Raw genomic sequence first — 27,774 nt, 5'->3', positions numbered from 1 at the left:
CGCCGCATTCGTGGGGCCAATGGAACCGGCCAGAGGTTAGCATCGCTATGAGATGCCTGCGTGCCGCCCTCCTCCAATGTATGCTCTGCCTCAGCGTGAAACAAACAAGGTAGGTTTCAATCTTTATTTCTTCGTTAACATCCGTTTAAAGGGACATAAAAGAATTAACGTGCGTTAACAGGCGTTGGCGTGCTTTTAAAGGCACACGTTAACTTTGAAAGGAACACTAAAGTCAATCACTAAATCAGTTTATACTCATGAATTATTCTTTTAGAAATATGGGTGTGCGAATATCCGATACATTGAATATTTGATTCGAAGAGTGCAGTCAGTATTTGTCCAGATTCTAAATGCACTTTTGCTTATTGAAATATTGGAACACCAGAAAGCTTCATAACAAGTACTGAAATTAGCCCAAAGAATTACACACCTGTGTTAAATTCTGTAAAGTTTGATACACAAATGGACACATTAGTTTCAGTTTTTGCAAATGTTGCACCAGCATTCAAATGTGGTGGTCGAGGCATTGCAACGTGCATGAAGCCGAGCCCGTTGTTTTAATATAGTGCCGAAAATATGCTGAAAAAAAACGACTGAAACAAATCTGCTGCCCCATGGCAGAATTGCGAAGAAATGCCTAAAAATGAAACACCCAGTGTTATTCTTGGTTATCTTTGAGTTGCAGAGTAATCGCCGAGGCCACTCTCAGCTCCCAAACTTGAGATAAGAAAGACTGATTGCACTACAAGTCACGATTGGACATCTTTCTTTTTTTCTTGCGTTGGTAATGATGCAAACACTAGGCAAACACTAAGCAAACACTATGCGAACGCTAGGAAAGCACGTGTTAGCCAGTTTTATTTACTAAATGATCATGTTCTACGATGCACAAGTGAAGAACATACAGTTCGGATAACCAAGAATAACACTAGGTGTCTTATTTTTAGGCACTTCTTCGCAATTCTGCAATGCCATCGCATTTGTTTTCTGCGTTTTTTTTTTCAGTATATTTTCGGCACTCTATTGCGACAACGGGCTCGGCCTCACACACTACGCTATGCTAGCCAGGTGGCGCGGGGTCTCCCGTGTGTCTACTCTGGACCGAAACAAAGTTCCTTAATCATCATCATCATCCGAAGATGAAGCATCTGCGATGAACATCGTGCCGTTAAGTTTCATTGCTTCTCCCAATCGGGAAGGCGTGTTGAAAGGATTAAGCAGTGACGACAAGATTAACACACCGGTCCCAGAGTATCTATAGTTAGCCGCGGTTTTCTTTGTCTGGCGGAATGGTGACATGCACGATGGTCTCGCTGATTCCGGCACACACGAAGCAGCTATACGTGTTTCATTACAACACTAAAATACTGCATACGTGGTAGTGCAAAGCAATGGTTTTGTACTATGTATAAATTTTATGTACGTTATCTGCTGCGCGACACTTACATTTTCAGGTCTGCTAGATGAAAAAATATATATATTTTTGCTAAGTGAGCAGTTCTGCTCTTCCTATTCGAAAATATTATAAAGATATTCGGTTCGATTCGCACTTGTTTTTCGTTATTCGAATTGGCTTCGAAGTTGAAAATTTGATATTCGCACACCCCTCTCGATGACTCTATTTTCTTTAATTTCGCCGTTAAAGGTTAATAATATCTGGGGTTTAACGTCCCAAAACCACGATATGATTATGAGAGACGCCGTAGTGGAGGGCTCCGGAAATTTCGACCACCTGGGGTTCTTTAACGTGCACCTAAATCTAAGTACACGGGCCTCAAACATTTTCGCCTCCATCGAAAATGCAGCCGCCGCGGCCGGGATTCGATCCCGCGACCTTCGGGTCAGCAGCCGAGCGCCATAACCACTAGACCACCGTGGCGGGGCTCGCCGTTAAAGGTTGACCGCTAGAAGGAAAAATGGACTTCAAACGTTCATTTTTTTTTAATTTTGCGCTAATGCCTCAGCACCTCAGTGTCATTGGTACGTCGCGGATTTCAAACGTTTTTTAATCAAATTTTGCCTAAAGATGAAGTTTCCTGCAACTAGCAAGGTTAATGTTCTGGCTTCCTTATAACACAAACGTTAACCATTTTTAGCGGCAAACAGGGTTGCCAATGGTGGCTACTTTTCGCCAAATTGGCGAATTTGAGAGGCCCGTGGCGACCTAAAATCATGAATGGCGACATGGCGAATTTTTGGCGATTTTCAGCTTAGGTCTCCACTGAGTTATGCATCCTAAGCTCATTGCCTTCCCAACGAATGAGCGGCACTATTCTCTGCATTTTTCTGGGTTTTGAGGTGCACATTGCGCGCCGTTCTGTATGTCCGTCCTGTAACTCGTGTGTATCTCCTCAATTCATCTAGATGCTTCTAACTCAATTCATCTAGATTCATCTAGATGCTTCAGAGCTTCGCTAAAGTTTCGCTTCTGAAGGGGCTAGATGACGGGTTGGCCGTGTGTTCCGGCCATTTGTTCCGCCAAAGCTCCAACTATTCTTAATAGCTTGGCGACCTATTCACCGCTGCATTATCCCCTAATCGAGCTCGTATAGCGAAGATGGGCGGATACGCGGGTGTTCGTGCAATAAAAAATTATTTATTCAGGCATTTTCTACTGTTCTCGGTAGATGTGTGCAATGAAAACAATTGCTATATAACATTTTACAATGTCTACCTGTTCAATTATGACGCACTGGATTGACGCGGGTAGATATAAGTGATTATATATGAAAGGGACAGTGGCGTCCGGTATCATATTAGTTCACACTGAAAGGCATAAGACTCACTAATGAACGATACCTGTAAGAATTCTATCTTACTACTTTCAATAAACCTGTTAATCCTTTTTTTCATATGAGGGGATGTAAAGCTGTCTACAAACAACGCCTTCGCGGATTTCGCCTAAGGTTTACCACACTTTTACCTTTGAAACGAGCGGACAGGGATGGAAGGATATCATGAGCGTTTTATCCTTTCATACTTGCGCCTCCGCGCACATCTTGCGGCTAGTCGGAGAACCAGGTGCACCAAGCACTCCTATGGTGAAGGGGCGATGCGCCTGGCATTGAGAAATGTCAATATACTTTAAGGGCTTTGAATGGCACTGTATTCTACGGGGCTATACATCAGTGGAAATTCTTATTACTAGGATATGCCGCACATATCTAGATGGCGACTTTTTTGGCGAAATTCGTAAAAAAATGGCGACTTTTGGCGACTTTCTGCTCGTCGTTTGGCGACATTTACTCGAAAGTCAGTGGCAACCCCGGCGGCAAATAATTATTGAGTCCTCAGCAGATGCCCTCAAAATCTATTAGGTCACTACGACTTTGTGGAGGGAACCTCGAGATGGCGCCGCCGCACATATATTACCTTTCTTTTTGCGGTTTTTGGCTTGGTAAGGTCATCACGCGACAAGAGCGGGGCTTTAGGGATTGCGGAAGAGTAATTTATTGGTAAGAGAGATACCGTTTGTCTCTTTATGCCGCTTTAAAAGCGCAGCGCATATTTTACATTAAGAAAGACAAAAAACACTGTCGCAATAAGTATCTGTATACTTTTTCTAGTTGTAGAAAAGTGCAGTTAACAGTATTAGCATAAACGGGCAATATGTCTTAATCCTTACCGTTATTACTAAGGCCAGCCTCTTATTATAGGCCTGTGATCTCTTATGACCCTGTATTCGGGGGATATACTCAAAAGGTGGGTTGAGCCATTAAGAAAGCCGTGTTAGTCGTTATGCTTATGTTGGTACTCCTGAAATGAAATCCTTAATTCCTGAAAAAATGGGTAAACAAGATCACTAATATAATGAAGACCGTTTATACGTAAATGTGGTATATATATCTGTTCTGTTCTGTTATAACTTGGTTGCTGGGGAGAGATTGATGTATATGGAACCTCGGCTACAGCATTTCTATATGTCTTGCGGCAAAAGAAAAAAAGGTTACCCTAACTACAAGTAAGGAAGTGAAGAAATCTACTGGGAAACAGAAGCAATTGTAAAGAAAACAAGATGCCACTGAAAAGTTCACTGGCAGCAGTTCACTTTACACTAGAAAGTTCACAAGCGCAGATTTCTCGCAACGACTTAGACGGAGCATAAGCATTTATAATTTAATATACCAAATTCAGTAAAAAAGTGTAGGAACACTTGCTTGGGCCTGAATTCACTAGACTGTTCGCGCTCTCCCTTCTTTTTAGTCACTTGTGATGTATCCAGCGTTTCGCTTGCGAGAAACTGCGTTTACTGTAGCAGAAAGGCGTAACACGATGTTGCAAAACAAGAATAGATAAATAAAACGTTGTAGAATAGAGGAGGCACAGTTTAATGTGATTACATGCGAGGTTAGGAAGCGAATTTGGATATTGAGAAAGAGACAAAGGCAAAGAAAAGGCAGAGACATTAGCCAGGGCCATTTAGAGAATTATTATTATTGTCTCACCGTTGCGATAAACAGAGGTACACTTTGAAATGCATGACTTGATAATTTATATATAAATGACAAAAGGAATGGGTGATAATAATGTTATATAGGAAAATTTGATTTTGCGCGGAAGGGTAGACAATGCAATAAAGGAAGGAGCCCCAGCTACGGAGAGTTACATAAGAAACCTTATTTTATTTCGTCCACTTCAGAAACTATGAAGCTAGATTGACTTATCGACGCCCCGGCTGTCATTTCACGGTTAAATTGAATTTGAGCTCTTTTTTTCCGCGTTCAGAATCATCATTTCTCCTGGGTGCCTCAGTCTTCTTCTTATCTTGACAACAACAATGTTTCTTTGATCTATAGCCTTCGCAAGCAGAGTCAGCCTTCCCGAACTACTCTGCGCTGATTCAATCAACAGTAAGAGAATGAGGGTATGGTTAATGTATCATCGTCATTTCCAGCCTATTTTATGCCCACTGCGGGACGACGACCTCTTCCAATAATCAATTTACCCTCTCTCCTGAGCGAGCTAATTCCATTTGATGTCCGTTAAATTCTTAATTTCGTCGCCCCCTTGACTATCTGTCTCCCTCGGCTGTTTTTGTCATCCCTTGGCATCCATTCCGTAGCTCTAAACTGACCGTCGGTCATCTGTCGTCCGCATTACGTCCCACGCCTTCGTCCATTTCTCTCTCTTCATAGCAGCAGGCAGGCCGGCTACGCCTGTTTAATTGAACCACTCTGCTGTCTTCCTACCTCTTCATGTTACGCCTATAATTGTTTTTGTTCATTCGCCCGCTACGCGATCCTAGGCTTCTTTTCCAGTTTTTTTGTTGTCCTGTAATTTTTGTCACGTTTGTTAGTATTGCTGAAGTGAAATGATAATATACTTTCATGCGAGCTGCCGTTTCAAGTACACAGATGTAACGCTTGTACGAGCGGACACAGCTTTGCGACGGTTGCTTGTTTAAACGGCCGCAGGTTTAGACGTGCTTTCGTTACTTTTTGCAGATTACTTGAAGTATCTGTCCTTCTTAAAAACAGTAATGTTTTTAGTATTTATGAAGTGGTAGCAAGTGTTGTAATGAATGTAAGTAAGTAAACCGGTAATCTTGTCTGCCTTATAGCAAAACATAATGAAGGCTACTTTTGAAAGAAACAAATGCAGCAAGCAAGCGCTTACTGTGCATGAATTCTCGCATCTTTTTGTATTCTCAGAAAGCAAATTAATTTCTGTAATAACAGTTCGTCAGCAGTTTTAGTGATGTATTTTATTGTGAAGTCACTAGCACACTTTCATATTCAAGAGTCGTCGTGAAGCATAAGAGACGTCTTCATGCGCTGGCTACAGTCATCCCTCTTCGACGAGCTCCCTCACAGGTTGTAGCCAGTGTTCTTTTTTGTTACAGGCAAGAACCTTTAGATTTCGAATCAATTCTACCCGAGAATCCTTCTGAGTACGACAGTCTTGATCCGCCAAAAGAGAACGGTGAGACTTTTACTGTTATATTTCACGGTACTCCCCATGTTTCTATTCTCCTTTGTGTGTGTGTGTGGTGTGTGTGTGTGTGTGTGTGTGTGTGCGCGTCTGAAAGAGCATACACTGCGTGTGAGAGAACGTTCCGAATTACCGTATTAACGCGATAGCGTTAGAGAGCTCGTTTCGCAGAAATGCCGCTATCGGTGTCGGCGTCGCTACGTCGCTTGTGAACGAAAAATTTTCCGTGACCGAAAAATCGAAAAATATGCAAATAATACTCTTCGGTCCCATTGAGGATCGAACCCGGGCTGTTTGCGTGGCACGCAGGTGTCCTACCACAAAGCCACGATATTACTTGCAACTGCTTCGGGAAAAAAACGCTACATAAATGCCATGTAGTGGAAGGAGTCTCCTTAACGCGTTTTCTTCGGAAGGTGTAACGACTAAAATGAGCCTGTTCGGCGATTTGTAAGGCGCATTGGCGAGGCCATCAAACTACGTTTTTTGCGCGATGCCATGCTTCGAAAAAAGCCGGGATAGTGTAGCCATCGCCGCTAAAAACACACACGAACTTTCAAACAGCTCCAAAAATGGAGAACTATGTCCATCTAGCGGAAAACATATAGACATTGCCTCCTTTCTAGAGGAGGCGTTGATCAAGCAAACAGCAAAAATTAGATAATGTGCTGCCATCTGTGAGGCATTGTGAAAAATATGTCCCGACTATATCACAGGGAAGTGTTTTAGATCGAAAGCCTCTACCATTACTATAGAAACATAGCGCGCGCGCGTGTGTGTGTGTCTGTGTGCGTATGCGTGTAACAACACACATTAATAAGTATGCACTTAGTGGTTGAAGTGCGCACTAGGGGCCGGATTTCGCTATCGCGTTCAACTCTTAATGGCGAAGTTTAAGGGTGCCCCAATTTTTTTACCGGCATACTACCAGCATCGCCTCGCATTCGCTGATGACGATCAATGTTAGCTCAATGACTAATAAATGTTGCGCTGTGTTGACTAAATAATGACGAGTATCGACTAGTGTTGTCTAAATGACTCCTAGATGTTAATTTTTCCCAGTTTTTCTTGCAATTATTTTCTTGTCATTTTTCGACTAGACAAACTACATGCAGTGGCCCAAGAACGATACCGTAAGGCGGAAACTTTGGCTAGTTGGTAGCGAGCATAATAATAGAACATGACTGCTAGCGTAAAAGAGACGAGGGGTAGAAAACAGAACAAGAAAGCAAAAAAGACAGTTTTTGTCTTGTTACGAAGATTATTTTGATAAATAATTTCATCCGTAATGATGCGTCAAATTCACTGCTCCTTTTTTTTTCGTTACTTCTACTTAGTAAGTAATTAAACCATACAATAAAAAAATATATTATTAATCATGTCCCGAGATTGAATCCCCGCTCTTGCTACGCACTTGCACGAAAGGACCGTTGTAGGTGTGCCGTTTCGTCCACGCCCGTATGCAGCATTCCTAACTAGAGAGCAATAGTTTGTTATCAATGAGAAGGAGCACGCAATATTTGACGTTGATTTTGTCATTCAATATTAGCGGTTATCTTGACCTCTCGTAGAAGTTCGTTCGCGATTTTGCAAAAAAGGGAACCTGTATTAGTGAATCTAATCGGAACGCGCACAAATATCTTAATTCTTACGAAAGCATGGTTACCTCGCACTAACCTATCAGTGAATCGTCGTGTCTGGTTGAGGAAAAAAAAACGTCCTGCGCATGATACATCCAAGAAAGGTGAACGTTTCGCAAAAGATGGCTACCCACTCAGGCGCACAAAATGATAATATTAAAGGTTGGGTTTAACGCCCCAAAATCCTGACATGCTTACGAGGGACGCCGTAGTGGAGGGCTTCGGAAATTTCGACCCCCTGGTGTTCTTTAACGTGCACCTAAATCTGAGTACACGGGCCTCGAGCATTTTCGCCTCCACCGAAAATGCGGCCGCCGCAGCCGCGATTCCGTCACCCGACCTTCGGTTCAGCAGTCGAGCACCATAACCACTAGACCACCGTGGCGGGTGCGCACAAACTGAGATCACCATATCTGCCATATTGAATGTTTTGGGGACTGTCATAAAATGAGAGACCGGTTTACCTATTAGCTCTTCAGTTCGTTATAGTGCAGGTATGCAAACGTAAGGACATTGTTTTGTGCTTGAAACCAATTTTATCTTCTTAAAGCTGTATATTACTGATCTCACATGGTTTAGCGAAATGGTATGGCAGTTACATTCTATGCCTTTAGCTCGCACTCAAAGGCATATAGCGCCAAACTAAATGCTTTTCGCTAGGCATGAAAGTACAGCCCACAGGAGGCCATGTACATATTGCGTTTTTTTTTTCTTATATTTCGGCTCTCGACATAACGCTGTCTCTCTTTTTCACAGGAAAACCTACTGTAGTCAGCTTCCACGTCACAGTGCTCAGCTTAGATTCCATCGACGAAGGATCCATGGTGAGTACCTTATTATTAATGTAAAAACTTCCAATTAATTTGCAGGACAATAGAGATAGTTTCAGGCACAACGAACGTAAAAAGAGTAACATCAATCTAAGGAGTTAAACTACTGACAAGAATGTGTTCATTAGGTAGAAAACTACCTTGCTGAAGAGTGTTTACGCGAACACGGTCTCCTCTCGCAAGCAAAGAAAGGACTGAGTGAAAACGTTGGATTTAGGCTAAGTCTTTGCTTGGGCCCACCGGTTTATTAATTGTCTGGGAAACTCTTATCGAGAGTTCTCGCGTGGTATCCTCCGATTGCGCGCCGCCCCGGGTAATTAATTAATTATTTATTACTAGTTATGTTTATTTATTTAGTTAAACTTTCCCGAGGTGCAGGGTAGGGGGGAGGGGGCTCTCAGCAATATAACACCACGAAGACATTAAAAAAAACGAACAAGGCATTCATACAAAAAACAATTCATACAAGGCATATCAGGAGATTTGTTTGCATTTGAACGCAGAAAAACGAAAAAGACAGAGTGCGAAAGAGTTATAATAGACAAAACAGAATAATCTTCGTTAGCGTATCAAGTTCAGCCAAGTTGATGTTTGATGTTCCAATTGTTAGCAAACTTTAGCAGGATAACTTATCGACAAAATATCACCTGGAAGTTTGTACCGAAGTGCGATATACAGATTCAAACAATATATCAGACTTGACCTTAACAAATGCACATTTCTGAAGAAAATGAAAGATGAAATCTTTCAAAATAGCAATGTTTCGTTGCGAAATTCTTTAAGTAGGGTATCGAACATCTTGAATGACAACGTTTTGGTAGAAACTGGGATGCAATCGGAAGCTGTGTGGATATAGTTACGAAGAGCGCATCTGGTCCCCACAGAAGCGTTTGAAAAAGTCACCTGAGATACTCGTACCTCGTCAATTACAAAATAGCTCCAGCTCAAGTTCTGCCACCACTATATCAGAAGTGAGGCGAACGCCTCCATGCTAATCAAACACCTTGACGCATGGACAGTACATCCTCTGAAACCACGTGCAAACTAAAGCACTTCTTCAGCTCAAAATGAACAGTCATATCTGGGCGCAGTATTAGGGCACACTAAATCATTAACGCGTCCAGCGGGATTGCAGATTCACCGCGGGACTACAACAAACAACGCTCCTACGTCACTTTAGACCTGGATGTCAGGCTCACCCTAATAATCTATACCTCATTCGAATGCAGCCAAAGAAAGAAAAAAAAAAGAAAAAGGACTTGGATATAGTCATCCAAGAGACAACGCTGACTCTCAACTCAAGCTTTATTTAAAAAATGAAGGCACGCACGCACTGAAAATATCCAATTTTATCTTTTTTTCTTGCAATGCAACTCAAATATTAGACGCAGTTTTTTTTGTTGTTGTTGTGGCTGCTGTTGTACCAAACGTCACTAGCCTCACCTTTTGTCCTGTCATATTATCTGGGTAAGAACGCAACGTTAGTGCGGTATACGAGCACAGCCAAATGTTTCACTTAGTGACTACAACAATAAAATAAGACGCCAGAATAGACAGAGGGGCTCAAACGTGTCATCATGTGAAATAATTCTGTTTCCGGTTGTTCAGCGTCCCTAGACAACCTACCTCATTCACGGTCGACGTTAACGTTCGCAAATATGCGCCAATCGTTTTTTTTTTTTTTTAACTTCTGTACAATGGTGGCAGAGAACAGGCAGAGACAAAATCGGGGAGACATTTAATATGGCGCGCAGTCCAAATTAAACCAACCGCATGTATACAATGAATGACATTTCATTTCAGTTCAAGACGCTGAATAATATTACGCACGTCCAATTTGGTGATGCTGCCGCGACATTTGAAGGAATGGACGACGTGTTACCTTCGGTCAGCTATGGCAAACGAATTGTAGTTCACTCCTGATTATGTTTGTGACAAGTCCCTGGATTGTGTATATGCGTACATTCCTTGACCAATCACTGAACTCACTTTATGAAAATTAAAAAGCGCGCCTCAAATTATTGTTTACCAAATCGATATTTCATTACTCTTGGATAGCGAGAACCGACTACAAAATGTACAAGTAATCATCCTACTGTTTTCTCTTCCGAGTCGCCAGCGCTGTGGAATGAAATGAGGTATAACTCCGGCGTATTTGTCAGCACTTCGTCATAATTGCTGACTAGAAGGGAGAATATAGGACGACCGTGTTGACATAGCGATATTGCAGATTCCTTTGTTAGACCAATCGGTACATTTCGTTGAGCTTGCTGGCAAAACAAAACAAAAACCGATTATAATGTTGGATGAGTGAAAAGGCAAAAAAAGTTTCTTCATCGTAAAAGCAGGTTTGCGAGTATGCGTTAGTGTTGGGCCGTTCAAAGTTTAACCGGAAGGACCATTGCGCTGACACATCAAATAAAGTGAAAGATGAATTAATCCCCGCTTGTCGCACAGCTCATACGAGCCGCACTATCTTCTTCTGATGCAAAGGGCGCAAAGATAATGACAGACAACACTATAAGAGAAAAAAAAGAGTACCTGTTACTCTTCCTGGTGTGTCCTGAGTTGTCATACATACACTCTAAAATAAAGATGGTCCCTTGACTCTTCTTTGTGAGTCCTTACTTGGCACGTATGTCACTCTCTTTAGAGGACACATATACTGGAATGGAAGCATTACTCATTAGTTCAAGCATTACTTGCGTTGCTCTGCAAATAAAATGGAATATTAATGCGCACTTTGCTCCATGGTGAGGAGGATTTTATGAAAAGCATATCAAAACATTTATGACGTCAATGAACGAAGTCTTAGGAGATTGACTTTTGGATGAATAAGAACAATGGATTGTAGTTGTTGAGGCAGAATGAGTGATTAGCAGCCGACCTCATACTTACGCGTGTGACGATCCCAAGGAGCCACAACCCATTACACCGTGGATGTTATAGGAGGCAAGAAAGTAATCAACTAGTACGAAAACAGCAAACCTGGTGAATACACCTTGCTGAATTACTGGAGTAAAAGGCAAGAGGCAATGATAACATGGATGGCAAGATGGAAACAAAAGTACTTAAGCTTAAGTACTTACCTACTTAAGTAGAAAAGTACAAAAGTAAATCAGCTAAAGTGCTCGAGCAGAAAAACGGCAGGACGTAAAACTATAAAAGATGAAGAAGCGCTTAGCAAAATGCAGTGGAAACTTTGCAAGCTTGAAAAAGTTTCCCCAGGCGAGGATGGGGTAGTAAGGACGTGCTTGCTTCGGACACGTGAAAGAAAATTGGTCAAGATACCAATTCAGCTGTTGCATTCGCTCGAAGGCTGCTTCGGTTGAATCTGGCCGGCGGGAAGATATAGAAAACAGACTGAAGATGAAGCTCGAAGGCGAAGAAGAAGAGGTGGACAGGAGCACGTTCTATATTTTCGTTTATTCTCGTTGTGACTACAATAAATCGAAGACGTATCGGTTGTGCTGACTCTGCGGTCCTTCCGAAATAACGTGATCTCTCTTAGGACATTCTTATACTCTCGTGTGAGAGTCGTGGCACCCCGAAACATAGTTAACGTGTCTCAGAGTCATATAATTGGCGAGTCAGAACTCACAGGAAAAGAGTAATAAAGGCTCTTTTTTTTCTTAGTGTACAGTTCTATTTCAAGATACACGTTCACTCTGTTTTGAAGAGTCGCGCCTCTCACGAGTCTGCGAAAAGAATCTAATCATCTCCAACAGAGAGTTGACGTGTACCATTAGAGAATGTTATATATCAGAGGAGTCGGGACTCACTTAGAAGAGTGAGAGGACTTTTTTGGGCTTTTTGTTTCTTTTTTTTTCTGAGAGCGAAAACAGAGATGCGCGCTCAGAAGCGCACTACTTCCGACATCGTTGGAAGTGACGTGATTGTTGAAAGCGTCGCCCTGTGTCCGTGTGCGCCTGTCCTCGGTTTGCCGTCGCCTTCGTGCCTTTCACCTCAGAACATGCTAAATCAATACGACCAGTTGTCCGTCCTAGCGTTGCGGAGTTCCACGCTTGTCAACTCGTCTGCTCGTCACAGGGAAGAAAATTAATTTAAATATATAGGATGGAACAACGAAGCGGATCCTATCTTACAGCCTTTTCAGGAAAAAGAAACAGCATGCGAAATGAAAGCCATCGACATGTCGGAGAAGCAAGATTTAAACGTTAATTACTCATACTGTCTGTACTCTCCGCACCACACATAATAATATTACTAATGATAATAATACCAATCGTGGTTTCACGTCCCAAAATCACAATGTAATTATGAGTCACGCCGTATGGGAGGCCGGATTAATTTTGACTGCCGGGGTTTCTTCAACGTGCACCTATGACACCCAGCGAAGCCCGCTCCGGATGCTCTTGGACCAACTGTACTCGAGACAATTTTCTGCAACCAATATTCGAGGACCATGGACATGTTCTTCCAGGGCGTAGAAGGCAACGAAAGCGCTACTGAAACGCCGAAAGCCAACAGACCTGTGCGACCAACTGTACACTGGATGTGCTCCCCCAAGTGTACTCGTGATTCTCTCCATCCCTCTCTTTTCTTCTGTCTCTCCTTTCGCCCCCTTATCCCTCTCTCCCAGTGCAGGGTAGCAAACCGGGCCTGCGTCTGGTTAACCTCCTTGCCTTCCTTTACTTTTCTCTTACTCTCTAAAAATATAAGCTCGCGTGTTTTTCTTTGCACTACGCCTCCGTCGAGATACGACCACCCTGGTTGGGAAGTGATAAAGATATCGTCTGATCACGTAGCGCAAAATTTGACACTGGACAAGACAGGGACGAAGACGAGCGCTAGTCTTCGTCCCTCTCTTGTGCAGTGTCAAATTTTGCGCTACGTGATCAGTTATGCATTACCAACGTGTCCAACTTCATACTCTTGTCAAAGATCATCTGACAGTGTGGTGAAGTAACACCGTTGATTGTCAGTGCATGTGTTCACCGTACGCCACCCTTTGTTGATTCCCGCCCTGAGAGGCTGAAACAGAATACGCAACGCACCCAAGCTTGTACTATTGTTTTAATGTGAAATAGCTCACTATTTATACACATTTGTCATGCAGACGTACGTGGCGGACATCTTCATGTCACAGACGTGGCGGGACCACCGGCTGCGACTGCCGCGCAACATGACGGCCAAGTATCGCCTCCTGCCGGTCAGCTGGCTGCAGCGAATGTGGAGGCCCGACACGTTCTTCAAGAACGCCAAGGGCGTCACCTTCCAAGAGATGACCATCCCGAATCACTACATATGGCTCTACGCGGACCGACGCATACTCTATATGGTCAAGTGAGTACATGGTCAAGCGAGTCGTCATTGTCGCGATCAAAGAATCGTGACGACATGAAACATGTGGCAGTGTGTAGTGCCCAGCGGAGCTTCATGTTGTATTGTCGATTGAAATTGCCATCAATACGCATGTAGGAGTCAATAAAAAAAAACTTTTATCTTGTCTACCTAACTGCAGAAACGTTTTCAACAGAAGTAAAGAAGACTGAATTTCATATACCATTGCTACGTTATTGTGCACCACTTAGAGGACGCGGACGGAACTGCACATACACAAACGCAATAACGAATCAGTTAACAGACAAAACCTATCCCGAACAAGTAACCTCCTAAGTTTATATACCATTCAGCTTTTAGCCTCAGCACGATGACACTGAACGTTCTTGTCAGGCAGGCAAAAGGTTAACAAAAGATCGCAGGCGGTTTGCACTAATGGCGAATTCCATTGAGAGAACAGGAGTAGGGGCGCCGTGCAGTGAGGAGTGGGGGGCAGAGCACTGAGAGCATTGTCACTCGATCTGCCACTGGAATGCAGCACGCTTCCAGAGAGCAGGTGGGAGGGAGTAAAAAAAAAAAAAAAACGAGTGAGGAGAAATGTTATGCATCCTAGCATCCTCTGCTGCGAAGCACGTGTGATCTGAGCCGGTCCAGCCGGGCGGTCGGGGAAAGCACATGTGGCAGTGATCGGTAGGACGCATTCGCTTGCTCGCCATCCTGCAAAGATGCCGCTTCCTACTATTACATGATGGAATCGCAAGCTCAGCGCATCCTGCTTTATTTGATGCAACGTCAGCCACCGTCTACTACAGAAGTTAAAGTGAATTTGATTGCTTTTTTGCTTGTTTGAGCGCGCACGTCGCACATGCATTTGTGCGCGCGCGGCCACGCGTTTAGTGATTGTTTGTAGGGACCCTAGCCCACTAGTCTTACCGTAAAATGCCGAGCAAGCGCCCCCCTTACGGGGAAGGATAATTCGACCAGATTTGAAGGGGAGGGTGGGGGTGGCTTGCTTGTCCCGAACCGAAATTCAAGATTGTCAAGTATTTCGGCAAGACGACGATGCTTTGCTGCCACCGTCCCCCGTGCATTTGACGACAGGCAAGGTAGACGAACACTACCAGAATCTACCGCAACGACGTCAAAATTGTTGGAGCCAGAGCACACCACACGCTTCGCTGCCGCCATTGCCGCCGTACACAAGCAAGCGAAATACAAACAAGTGAGGGGGATTGTTGGGGGGGGTATAAGCAGATATGACGTTAACAAGTCACGTGACTTCCTGCGTTCTCCGCTCACTCCGCTTTTCAACGGGGAGCAGACTGAACTGCTCTTCGCTGCTCTCGGCGCAGCAAAAGCGCTCTCGCTCTACCAATGGATGACGGTGCTCCAACTCCTGTTCGACCACTGAAACACGCCGGCTCTGAAGAGAGCACTTTCAGCGTGCTTTTGAGTGCCCCTGCTCTCCCAATGGAATTCGCCATAAGTCGCGAACAGCTTGGCACAGTGAAGCACGGGCCCGTCGCCGCTCGTATTCCCCGTCGACCGACACATCCGGCTTCGAGATGCGCGGCTTCCTCTTCAGGAGTACGCAGCCAGGCTATGCACTGTAGAGTGGAGGGTATACGCGCGATGTCTCTGTCGGTGGGCATAGGTTAGCTTCTGCGCATGCGCTGCTTGGCCAGGTGGTGCGGTGTCTGGTCGCTAGACGACGAGATGCTTGCTTCCTGTTTCTTTCTATCTTTTTTCTCTCTCTCTCTTTCGTTGTTCTTCTCTCTCTCTCTTTTTCTTTCTGCCTTTCTTTTATCCCCATTTTTTCTCTTTCTCATTCTTTTTGTGCTACGCTATACTCTGTCCCCTTATGATTTCCCTCCTCCTCACCATCACACCTCTCCTCCTGATTCTCACTTCCCTTTCCCACTCCTTTGCTGCACTATACTATACAAATCTATGCTATGATTTGCTAAAGGTGTCAGACTTTGTTATAATCAGTCTTCGACTCGTATAATTGGTAATGGCCACCTCTCAAAACCTGTTTCTATTTGCTCTTCTGTAAAGTAAGGGTGCCCAATGTCACTACTACAATTCGCCCTTTATCTTGAACCGCTGTGTTTGAGCATAATACAATTGAGTCGTATCCGCGGATTTATTATATTACGCAATGAAGCTAAAGTATTAGCTTATGCAGATGTTCTGTGATCTTTTGCACTGATAAACCAAGTGTTCAAAATGTGATACTTACAACTGGAAAATTTGGCATTGTTTCAGGAGCTCGTTTAAACACCCCAAAGAGTTTATTATTATGGTTCGGCTCATGGGGCCGTACGCGGAACCAGTTTGAAGGGATTAACTGCACTAGCATTCCACCTTGGTGTGCCACTAGATGCATATAGATTCAGTGCACACTATTGGAAGGAGCGCGGTACCTATGCTTGAGCGGCAGGCCCAGGCATTTGTCCCACATTACCTTTCCATATTTGGGAGAGCCAACTCTTGTAATACATTTTAAGTGCGGAGAACTTTAAGGGCGTGTTTGTGTCTGTGAAAAACTGTTATTCAATAAAATGAGAGTTTGCAGGGCCAAAAGGGCCCTTTACATAGGGGAATCCTTATTCCGGGACACCGCTGAAGAAGGCCGCTACCCGCGCCCGTTGAACTAGAGCCATTTGAGGCTACAGACCTGGGCATTTGGGTAGGGCTGCCTCCCATGCCTCTCTAGTAGGGGAAGGGTTAGGGGGAATGGAAGCATTCATCTGACATGCCCAAACCATGTGAAAGTTATCGGATACATTCCCACAGTGAGGGAACCACCCATCAACTTTCGGGTCAAGATGTTTTACAATTACAGGACAAAGCAAGTTGTTGGTCTGCAGGCGCCTTAAGGTTCGGTCATCGGCCTTACTCACTCCCTTAGCAGGGACCGGGAGAAGCCGATGGCGTTCGTAATAGTGCACCAGAATTGGCCTGGGCTGTCGTATGCTGTCGTCGTCTCATGTAGCTTGGCTTAACGTTGGCAAAACGACGTTTTAGGGGCGAAGCTCCTCAAGGTGTGGGCCTGTCCCTCCTTTGTAGTATGTAGTATGTAGCCACGCATAGTGGGATGTATCCACTCCATGTGATAAAGATGACGATGACCACTGATGACCATGAAGAATAAGCGCGCTCCAGTATAGTGGAATGTACCCACTACACGTGATAACGATGACGATGACGCTGATGACCATGCAGTATAAGCGCGTTCCATGACGATGACGACTGATGACCATGGAGAATAAGCGCGTTCCAGTATAGTGGAATGTACCCACTACACGTGATAACGATGACGCCGATGACCATGAAGTATAAGCGTGTTGCAGACCACACATTCTCTTTCTGCCATGGATGAAAACAATCGTGAAGGCGCTCTCGCCCTCGAAAGGAAAGACGGCAACGCCGACAATAAACGTTCCCCTGAGCTTAACGTCATGTGAGGACCCCGCGTTTGTGTGTCAGGTCTTTGTATGATGATCGAGTGGGCAAAATTTACGGGGATTGGCGGTTTACCAGATTACCTCCGGAGCTTCGCCCACTCATCATCATTCACTTCGTGGATATGGCGTGATTTTTTTTCTTTACATCTTTCTTTCCGTCTCTCTGTTTGTTTCTTTTGTTCCTTCCTTCCTTTTTTCTTTCTTTCTTTCTTTCTTTCTTTCTTTCCTTCTTCCTTCTTTCTTTCTTTCTTTCTTTCTTTCTTTCTTTCTCCGTACTCGTTCTCAGGGTTATTACAGGCCAAGCCGCAGCAGTGAGTAGTGGGATCTGCCCAAATTGTGTGGCACATACCCGTTCATGATGATGATAGTTTTCGGGCACGGTCACACGCATAGAGGAAAAAAAATTAGGAGGGAGCGCGGCTGGCGTCCACAAGCCAACCTCCTCTGAAGCCGATAGCTCCTCGCGTTCGTGTCACGTTTCCGATGATGCTCCTGTATCATTTTCTTTTTTGCTCCGTTCATGGGAATGAATGAATGAATGAATGAATGAATGAATGAATGAATGAATGAATGAATGAATGAATGAATGAAATGAAAACTTTTATTTTCCCAAAGAGTTTTAAAAGCTAAAACTAACGAACGTGTGGGCCCGGGGTCCACGATCCAGGCTCCTCAGGCGCCGCTCCCCCGCCCCTCCCCGCTCTCCATGCGCTGGTCACAATTCCAGCATACTCCTGTTTCATTTTTTTATGGCTGTGCTTCAAAGTTCTCACGTGACGCTCCCTCCTACCTTTTTTTTTTCTCCATGGTCACAAACTTTACGCCGAGCTAAAACAGCTTCGCTGTTAAAAAACGCGTGTAAAGCTAGACCCACTTAAGGCATTTTCTTCTGAAAACGTATGCATAATTTCTTTATCATCTCACTTTTCAATGACTTCCACGTTGAACCATTCACAAGAAATTGAACAAGAACGTTACTTTTTTAGATGCGAAGCATCTTATGGCGGAGTTCAAACCGGTGGTGATGGTTTGCGGCGTGACCCACCCTACTGCGCATGCGCAAACCTTCTCCACACACCTCTCCACTCCCCTTCTCCGCTCTCCACTCCCCCTATCCTCTCCCCTTCCTCTCTCCGAACTCCCTCTCCACTTCCCCTCCCCCTCCCTCTCTCCCCTCCCCCTCTCCACTCCACCTCTGAAACGCAGGCTCGCCATGCCGAAACGCTGCTTCGCATCGCCTCATGGTCCCCTTTAGCGGGAGATGGTGTGATATTTTTTCCCTTTAACTTCCTGCGACGCCTAAAGTACAAGCTCTGTCTGTTATTGCTTCCGTTTATTTTGCCACTGTACACAAGGCTCATCGACGGAAAATCATCTTCTGTGTTTTTTTTAAGGTGATATCCTTAATACTTCGTTGAGCGACCCCTTCAGCGAAACACGGCAGGCGAATAAGCTGTTACGAAATCCACGTGACCTACGTCACTAATGACTTCCTGTTGTGATGTTCCCGCGTAACGTCATAATTACGTTACAGATCAAAGAAACTTGAAACGTTATTATGAGACGTCATATTATGATGTCGTTGTGACGTCGTCCCCTGAAGTCACAGATCACAGAAATTTGTACAGTTATATGCGACTCCATAAGATGAGGTCATTCTGACGTCATCACCTCCCGCCACATGATGAGGTCATCACATTGCATTGTCGCTTTGTAAAAGGTGGGACGAGTTTGTCCAACACCATGTGATGTGCGGAAAGCTTCAGGAGGCAGGAACATATGCAATCGACTAAGAAAGCTCTAGGTAACTTCGTGCGTCTTCGTAACTTCTAGGTAACTTCGGATAGGTTAACTTCGTGCGTTACATTGCGGCTAGTTTCGTCTTGAAAGAAGTCTGGCCACCAATTGCATAACTTAATATATTAACAAGTGTGCAGCAGGCGTTCGCATTCAAGTGTCATGGAGTGTAAAACTCCGCCTAACTTTTTTAGCGAACACCGCCAAGTACATTTCTTTACTCAGACCACCCGTATCTGGCATCGTAAAATGCTGCTCCATGCTATCCTTCTACCGCCGAGAATGATTCCGCGAAAGAGTGAAAAAAGAAGAAGATGCGGTCCATTGCGGGGAGCACACTGTCACCACGGAAGTGCCACTGAGAGATGACGCATCGTCGCAAAGTTCCGGCCTCCTCCGCGTCCCCGCAGCACGTGTAGTGCATTAGCCGTGAGACATTAGTGTCCTTATAAGCCATTCGCGACAGCTGCTCTCGCTAGGGACGCGCGCATACTGCAGTAGCGTTCTTCGGCCCGCTTCCGGTACACTGTAGAGCGGGCACTTCGTAACACTCGCATAAAGAAAAAAAAAACGTGAAGGACATTCCAGAAGACGTCGTTCCCCCGTACGCTTTCACTCTCTGAGGAATTTATTCCGTTCATAAGTGTGCTGCGACAATGTAACAGGCTTTGCTGTCGGGATGGTGAATTCAGAAAGGCCAGGCTTATAATATGCCACCGCGAATGCGCGGATTCCACACGTTATATTCGTGAGGATTGTTAAATTGCAAGCGTGTGTCTTGTTTCCAAGGAATGCGTGCCAGTCCCTGTAACAGCGTTGTTCTGTATTCAACGCCAGAATTTTACAGTACACTGCCGGTTCCGTGGCGCGCATCGTTACGTGCCCGAGAGCACCAGCAAACTGCCGACATGTTCCGAAATTGTGGATTTTTTTTTTTGCATGTTTGCTTTCGCAGTCATCAAACTAACTGTGGCAAATGCTGTGTTTACGGAGCTTCGTGCTTTCACCATGGCGTGGGGTGCCCTCAATTTTATCGCAACAAACAAAAAGAAAGACATGCACATGCAAACTCAAGAAAAACAGAGTTATGGTCGCGGCATTCTTGTAGTCTCTCCATTAATAACACATATCTTTTTTCTCGTTATTCTTTGTCAAGTGAGTGTGCGTTGATGTCATTAAACAGGCTTCTTTGGCCGCTCATTTTCATTGTCGCCCTGTGCTGCGTTAGAGCGCATAACTTGAATATCCAGACACCGAGATAACATCGAAGCTGTAACGTCGATCATTAATAAAAGCAAAGAGAGTAGCGTTACACTGACAACACTACATTCTAGGTCTAGTTTCTGGAAGTAAAAAACATAAATTTAGAGTTTTCAAGGATGCCAAGTACAGCGATCAGTCTGATTTCTCGGTTGGCGCGCGCAGAGTCTTACCTTCCATATATTTTCTGCATATCAGCGCTCAATTCGTGAGTTTATGAGCTCGGCCTCTGTAAATCTCGATGAATGTACATGTCATGATAGCTCAGTGGTAATGGCGTGGTGCTGTTATGAGCATGTGATTGCATATGCGCTCCCGGTCAGAACGGAGACTGTCCGTTCGAAAATGCAGTAACAAAAATAATATTGCATGTCCTGTTTCATGCCTCACTGAGTGCTACATTGTATTCCCATGTTTCCTTTGTATGCAGCCTTCTTGTGCTTTTTGGATTTTCCTTTTTTTTCATGTTCTGTGTAAATATTTCTTTTGTAAACATAACCATACAGTATCGTAACTACCCTCCCCTATGTAATGCCTCCATGGGCCCTTAGGGTATATGAATAAATGAATCAATAAATAGTAATCGCGTACCGTAAGCCAGGTTTCGTCGAGGTGCTCAAGTTGGTACCAAAAATATTCATCGGAGTCCATCACTGCGGCTTTCTTCGCAAACTCATTGTTTCAAACAATCTGATGGTTTACTATGGCTCTCAATATGATAAATATTTGTTAACATTTTATCTTCAGCTACGTGTAATGCAGCGTTACTGATGCGCACCTACAAACGCGAAGTTCACAAACAACATAACGATTTGCAAACAACCTGAACCATCTACGCGGCGCATTTCTCTATTGATTCGCACGGCACCCCAAAATTCACCGGCCCCGAATATTCGCAAAGCAGCCTAAGCGTAACGTTTTGCCCCGTTTTTAAAAATGCTCTGCGAACGCATACACGGGCCGCCGATCACTGAACCAATATTTATCTAGTCACCGGCGCTAATTCTAACGAAAGTCTTAAAAAACCTTTTGCTACATTGCGCACGCTTTCATTGAGCAGCGTGTTTGTACTAACGCTCCAAAGGAGACCATTCTATGTAAATCGAAGAAGGCGTGATGAATGCAGGTATAGACACATACGCGCGCCCACCCACACGCACGCGCACACACACAAAAACTAACGCAGTCGCAACCGTTCCCATCTTGTCAAATAAATTATTTTATTCATCTTGCCTTGTATACAGTAGCATATTTCTTCATTCAATGTTCACGAGCGCGCAAGTTCTTTTAGAAACATCAGATTGAGCTTAAGTCCCTTTGTTGATGAAGAACAACTTTTTACTATTTGGTATTGGAAGAAAGGATACATATTTTCATATGTTCACAATGTTGTCACTGCAGGTCCTTTTCACTGAAGGAACTACATTTTTTGTGTATGCTTTTCTTTCACTGATTTTCCCGCCTTAGTGGTATTGAATACCGATACACCGCGCATTTTTCCTTGTTATATTGATTTCCTTCTATAGTCTCCATTCTTTCTAATATATCCCGGCTTTTCTTTGGCCGTCTTGTAAATAGCGCGCTTTAAAGCCTAATATCCCAAGTGCAATGAATAAACAACCTCCATGATTTTGCACTCATAGGCATAAACTGTTCGTAAGATCGAACTCAAACCACGCAGAGCATTGTTAGCAAAGGCTGACGGTGAATGTGGAAACCGACACTTTTAAAGAAACAGCTTCATAAGCAAGAGAGCCGACTTTTCCCTGCAATTGCTCATAATCATCATCGCACTGCTGTCCATCACGACACGATGATTGCCTCGCGGTATATCGCAGTAATATCTCAACATTTCACGACAGAACTCTTCCGACAGCTGAATTGCAGAATTGCAGAACCTCCTCGCGAAGTAAGAATACACCGCGAGCAAAATGGGACTTAAAAAGGCACGCAAACAACCAAACGCAGCACGGCGTTTGGTTGCTTAGGTGCCTTTCTGCGTCATCGTTTGTTTTTTTTTTACAGCGAAAGCTATTATGCGACCACAACAATAGCCGATCTGGGCGTCGTATAGTTGTCCACCGCCACCGAACACGCAGCACAGTCACAGCAAAAGATGGAAGAGCGGCCTTTGTGGAGCTTGTTGTAAACTACCTTGGGGCAACTAATACCAGTACACTTTCAAGGTACCCATAACGCCATAAATCATAATTTTTTGTGAAGTAAGGAAGCACCCACTACACATCTGTAAGGCAGTACGTGCACTTTGTGCTTTGGCTGATGACAACGAAAAATTATAACTGAGCCCTTTGTAATGAGTTGGAAGCATTCAATGACCCACTCGTTGCGCAATTCGCATTGTGTGACGCCTGGTTGTTATTCTACTTTTCTACCACACTATAATACATATGTTAACGCGATTCCTTGCCCGACATGACGCCTGCACAGGGCATTTTGCCTTCAAGATGTTTAAACAACTAGTCGAGAAGTTGATCCTTTTAAGACCTCCTGTCCCCCCCCCCCCCCCCCCACACACACACACACTCTCGCCCTTGCCGTGTGGCTGCTCAATTACTAAGACCCTCATGGCTTTGCGCAGGTTGACCCTGTTGCTGTCGTGCGCCATGAAGTTCGAGACGTACCCTCACGACACCCAGATATGCACGATGAAGATTGAAAGCAGTAAGTATGCGATCGACAGTACAGCGCAGGAATGCTTTATCAGCCAACTGAGTGGCATTGAATGCGCTGACACGTTCAGCCATCGAGCGCTGTACGACTGTGTCGTGTACAACTAAGTTGTAGCGCTTGCCCTGCGCACGAGCAAAGCAAGCCACTCAAAGAAACGAATGCGTGGGGATACCGGCAATACCAACAATGCATTACGAACATACCCACATCGCCACTGTTGTTGCGCTGTGCAGCCTGTTGACATTGTTAAAAATTCCACATGGGCAGTTACAGGAACACTGTCGCACGCCATGTTTAATGTCGTTGGTTGGACGAAGGTAGGTTCTGATTTCACGAGGGCTGTCGCATAGGTGACCACATTAGTAATTCTACGTCTAAAATTGTTACGACGCTGAAGGTGAAAAAATAAGTTCCACATGAGAATAAAAAGAATAGATGGCTTAGAAATTATTTTTTTCTTGTTGTTGTTTCTTAACAGTATCTGCGTATTTCCCACAAAATAAAAAAAAACACCTTGCCAGGCTCTGCGATGTCGTAGTTTCCACCGTCTCAGCTTTCAGAATTATTCTTTCTAGTTAGACAACAAGGACATTTGCTAAAGCCCGGCCTCCCTTTGAGTCCGCGCAAATATTCACCGAAAGCTTGCCATCTGTGCATGTGGTTAAGTACTACAGCCAAAAAAGTATACGTACAGCATGTTTGTAAGAGAGTCATTACCGTCCTGTCGCTATGGCATGCTAGTATAGTGAGCAGCTGATGTATTATTCAGCGGTCCGGCACAAAAATGTCTGCACAACTGTTTGAAAAAAAAAATTACGCACAGTGAGATCGCATAGCGAGCACCAGTATTTCCTACCTGCCTAACCCTCCGGAAACAATTCATAAAGCTTCCCTGCGTTTGTGCATGCATGCATGGTAATCTCTTAATTACTACGCACACACCGCCTACGATTAGCTGTCTTTTCAGTGTTAACAACGGTGCGGGTAACGCTATGTCGTAACTAGAAATGCCGTGACGACTGCTCTAACTAGATCGCTCTTAATCAACGAGAGAGAACACAGGAGGGGCGGTTTTACGCTGTGCGGGGACTTAGGTCGCACGCCGCACTACACTCCGGGGAATTGTGTGCATTGCCGTTCGCAGTCTCGTACACAACGGACGACCTAGTGTTCGCATGGGAGGACGAGGTGCCTCTCGTTGTCGACGAATCCATCGAGCTGCCCCAACATAACTTGGTCTCGACGACAATGGGAGACTGCACGCAACTATACTCAACCGGTACGTCTCGAACCTTGTTTGAAGGTCGCAAATCTCTTCATGTTTTCAACATTGTACAGAGACATGCGCCCGATAGAGCAGGATCGGTTAAGATTAAGTGACAGTAAATGCATTGATCCAACCATAAAAAAATATTGAGGAACCATACTTTTCATCTGGTCGGGCTGGCTTGACAATTCTTAGACTTCAGATTTACCGACACGCTTTCTAGGCATCTAAAGCTTCACGCGTCGAGACCTCGAGCTACATCGCGTGTATGAGGTGCAATGAACAGGTTATTTCAGCTCTTGTGCCCTAGTAGTTTGTTCAAGATGATTTAATCTGTATGTTTGATGCCATATGTCATGAAGGAGAAAACTTTTTAACTAGTTTTCTCGATTACGTATTAACAAGAACTGTTGAAGCTGTAACGGAAGAGATGACAACGTTGGTGCTGCTGTAAATTCTGCAAATTACGACTTAAAACTTCGTCTTGTATTCCAAAATAATTTTGACGGCTGGCGCTTTGGTCTTAGTTGTTAGGATTTTAAAAAAATAAATAAGAATGAAAGAGAATATATATACATATATGCAGTCTTACATAAGTTTAGTACTAAAGTTCTTGTTTTAACGCAGCACACATACAAGCACGGTGCACACTTTCGACGATTTCCGATTAGCTTACCTGAAATGAATTAATTAAAATAAATTGCTCGTTGTACATTTACTCATTCTTCTAAACAGCATTGTAACTCGCAGCTGAGTTTCACAGTGTTTGCGTTCTCTCATCCACCTCTGACGTTCCCCGTTCGCAGGCAACTTCACCTGCATCCAGCTCGTGTTCACGCTCAAGCGTCGTCTGGGTTACTACATGTTCCACACGTACATTCCCACCTGCCTCATCGTCATCATGTCCTGGATCTCCTTCTGGATCAAGCCCGAAGCCGTGCCGGCCAGGGTCACCCTGTGCGTCACCAGCCTGCTCACCCTGTCCACGCAGCACGCGCAGTCGCAGAAGTCCCTGCCCCCCGTGTCCTACATCAAGGCCATCGATATATTCATGTCCTCTTGCACGGTGTTCGTGTTCGCCTCGCTGATGGAGTACGCGCTCGTCAACATCCTGATGGGCGAGACGGAGGGCGACGAAGGGGCTCGTCGCAGAAGCATTCGGGGGGTCGTCATTTCTCCACGAATGCCGGTGAGCATATATAGTCAGTATAGTGACCCGTCACGGTGGTATAGTGGTTATGATACTCGACTGCTGACCCGCAGGTCGCGAGATCGAATCCCGGACCCGGCGGCCGCGTTTTAAGGGGAGGCGAAAATGTTCGAAGCCCGTGTGCTTAGATTTAGGTGCACGTTAAAGAACCCCAGGTGGTCAAAATTTCCGGAGCCCTCAACTACGACGTCCCTCATAATCATATCGTGGGTTTGGGACGTGAAACCTGAACAATTATTAAATTGTCAGTAGTGATCCAAGAAATCACTTTTCACCCTGAGCCGACGTTCGCGTAATGTCTTCGTCCAGGACAATGACATCTTTTGTTCCATTTTGTTGCGCAGTTGTTGCCGTGACGTGGACCATAAGTCCCCTTGAAACGTTGCTTCCAGCCGGTTTAGACGTACTGGTGGGATAGTTTGTTCCTGGTAGCTTAAGGCAGCGCGCATGAAAAACGCTGCGTCAGTTGCCCTTCAGTTGCACTGTCGGTTAAGAAAAAAGAGCTTTTTTCTTTTGGGGGGTATGGGGGGTAGAGGGGGAAGGGTTATTTAACGTGGCTTGTAAACAGGGTTATGTATGTTCTTCTTCTGTGTGTGTGTGTGTGTTTTTTTTTTTTTTTGCTCATGTGGGATGGATTCCTGTACATCTAACTCGCATTTTGCAATCTATATTCCTGAATCTCGTCACGCGATTCAGCGCATCCGTTGAAGAGAGTATATAAGCTTTTTTGATATCAGTAACCGGTAGTTGAAGTTTAAGGCTTACGTTTTTGTCTGTCTTGATGTGTTCGTTTCGTCCTCGCTTTTGATGCGCACTTCCATAAGCTTCAGCTGCTCTGAGAGACCTCTTGTTCGGCCACCGCCTATCCTCCTAAGTCCAACCCCTTTTGTTAACCGCCGTTTCTTCTGTTGTTTCACGCGGTTGTACCCAATTTATTTTGAACCGTTTCTTATCGACTAAAACGTGCTGAAGTTTCCCGGCGTGCTGAATGTGATGCTTTTGTTATTTGTGTACGTGTTTCTTCTGTGTACATGATAAGTTACCTTTCTTTTAATGTCATTTATGTTGGTGCTGCAAGGGTGCCTGTTCCAGAGGCCGCCGCACCAGAGGTTTCTTTACGCTTCATTTTTTTAAGTTGAATCGGCTTGCAGTGTACCATCGCAGAAATCAGTTTTTGCGTCACGCATTCACAACGCAACTCAACAGCACTAAGAACCATAAGTGTTTAAAATAAATCTGCAGCTCGTTACTGTTTTCTTTCTTCTGCCATCAACCTGTGTTTTAGGCCATAAGACCTGTTTTACCAATTAGACATTCAGCCAATTAACCAATGAAAACTGTAAAACGCAATTCGGCGGATACTAAGGCGAATACAGGAGACACCGACAGACACGGACGAGCGCCGTCTGTTCGTCTAAAACGCCCTGCATTTCTCCCACTAAGAAGCAACTCGCCAAAGTCAAGGTATTACTGTAGGACACAAATCAGTGCGGACGTAAACGACGCAATGCTACACACGATGCGTTCACAAATTGAATTCCACGTCGATGCTGATGATAACATGGTTACGTCAGGGACAACTCCGCGCACTGTTGCGGTAAAACAATGGTTCCTGAATGCGTGCTCATTTTGCAGGAGAACAACGCGATGCCCAACGGAACCAAACTTCCGAAGCCTCCCGAAACGATTGCCGGAGAGTGCCGGCAGAGGGCGATGCTCGTCGACAAGATCAGTCGCATTGTGTTTCCCACATCGTTCGTCCTGCTGAACTGCATCTATTGGTCGCTCTACATCGACTCCTCCTGAGGCCCACACCTGGGCGACACAGCCGCCGCTGTGTTCGCGCCCATTACCAATGGCATTCATCACTTGACTCCAATCAACTACACGCAGGAAGATTTCCGTGCCGTGGTTTCACGGTGAATTAACGAGTAAAGAGAAGCACCAGAATATAGCTGGACTCAGAACGAGATGTGTATGCGCGTGCACATTCGTTAGAAACTGTTTCCAGCGGTGACTTTAGAGAGGGTTTCGATTTTCTCTCGTTGATATGTTCTTTAACTTGCGAACTGTACATAGCGATATGTTACGCTACATTGGCCTTACGCTGATGTAGATGTTTTAACTACACGCGTGCCTACTGGACTGGGAAACATTGTTGACGGTGCTTGTGAATGACTCGTTCGTTGAATGTTTCTTTTTTTTTTCGGTGAGCAAGAATACCCGTCTTTCTTCTGAATCGCAGCGACGGGAAGAGGTTTTTGAACAGCCAGACTTCTGTCGCATCTCTCTCTATAGCTCTGTGTGCACTTGCCGACATACCTCTGCTACTGACTCCTCACCAATCCCGTGATTGCATCCACGTCAACGGTAC

The 27,774-nt window shown here is 44.6% G+C and overlaps 1 protein-coding gene across 1 annotated transcript; it reads left to right on the top strand.

Annotated features, from left to right (window-relative positions):
- Positions 1 to 27,774, top strand: LOC119371773 (glycine receptor subunit alpha-2). The gene is made up of 8 exons (XM_037642233.2): positions 1 to 109; positions 5,843 to 5,922; positions 8,328 to 8,395; positions 13,482 to 13,708; positions 22,832 to 22,914; positions 24,068 to 24,202; positions 24,997 to 25,379; positions 27,036 to 27,774. The coding sequence occupies exons 1-8, from the start codon at positions 48 to 50 to the stop codon at positions 27,204 to 27,206; spliced, it is 1,209 nt and encodes a 402-aa protein (XP_037498161.1). The 5' UTR covers positions 1 to 47; the 3' UTR covers positions 27,207 to 27,774.

This window comes from Rhipicephalus sanguineus, chromosome 10, assembly GCF_013339695.2.
Source record: "Rhipicephalus sanguineus isolate Rsan-2018 chromosome 10, BIME_Rsan_1.4, whole genome shotgun sequence".
NCBI lineage: Eukaryota > Metazoa > Arthropoda > Arachnida > Ixodida > Ixodidae > Rhipicephalus > Rhipicephalus sanguineus.
The sequence above is the reverse complement of the archived record's forward strand: the minus strand, read 5'-3'. Positions and strand labels throughout refer to the sequence as shown.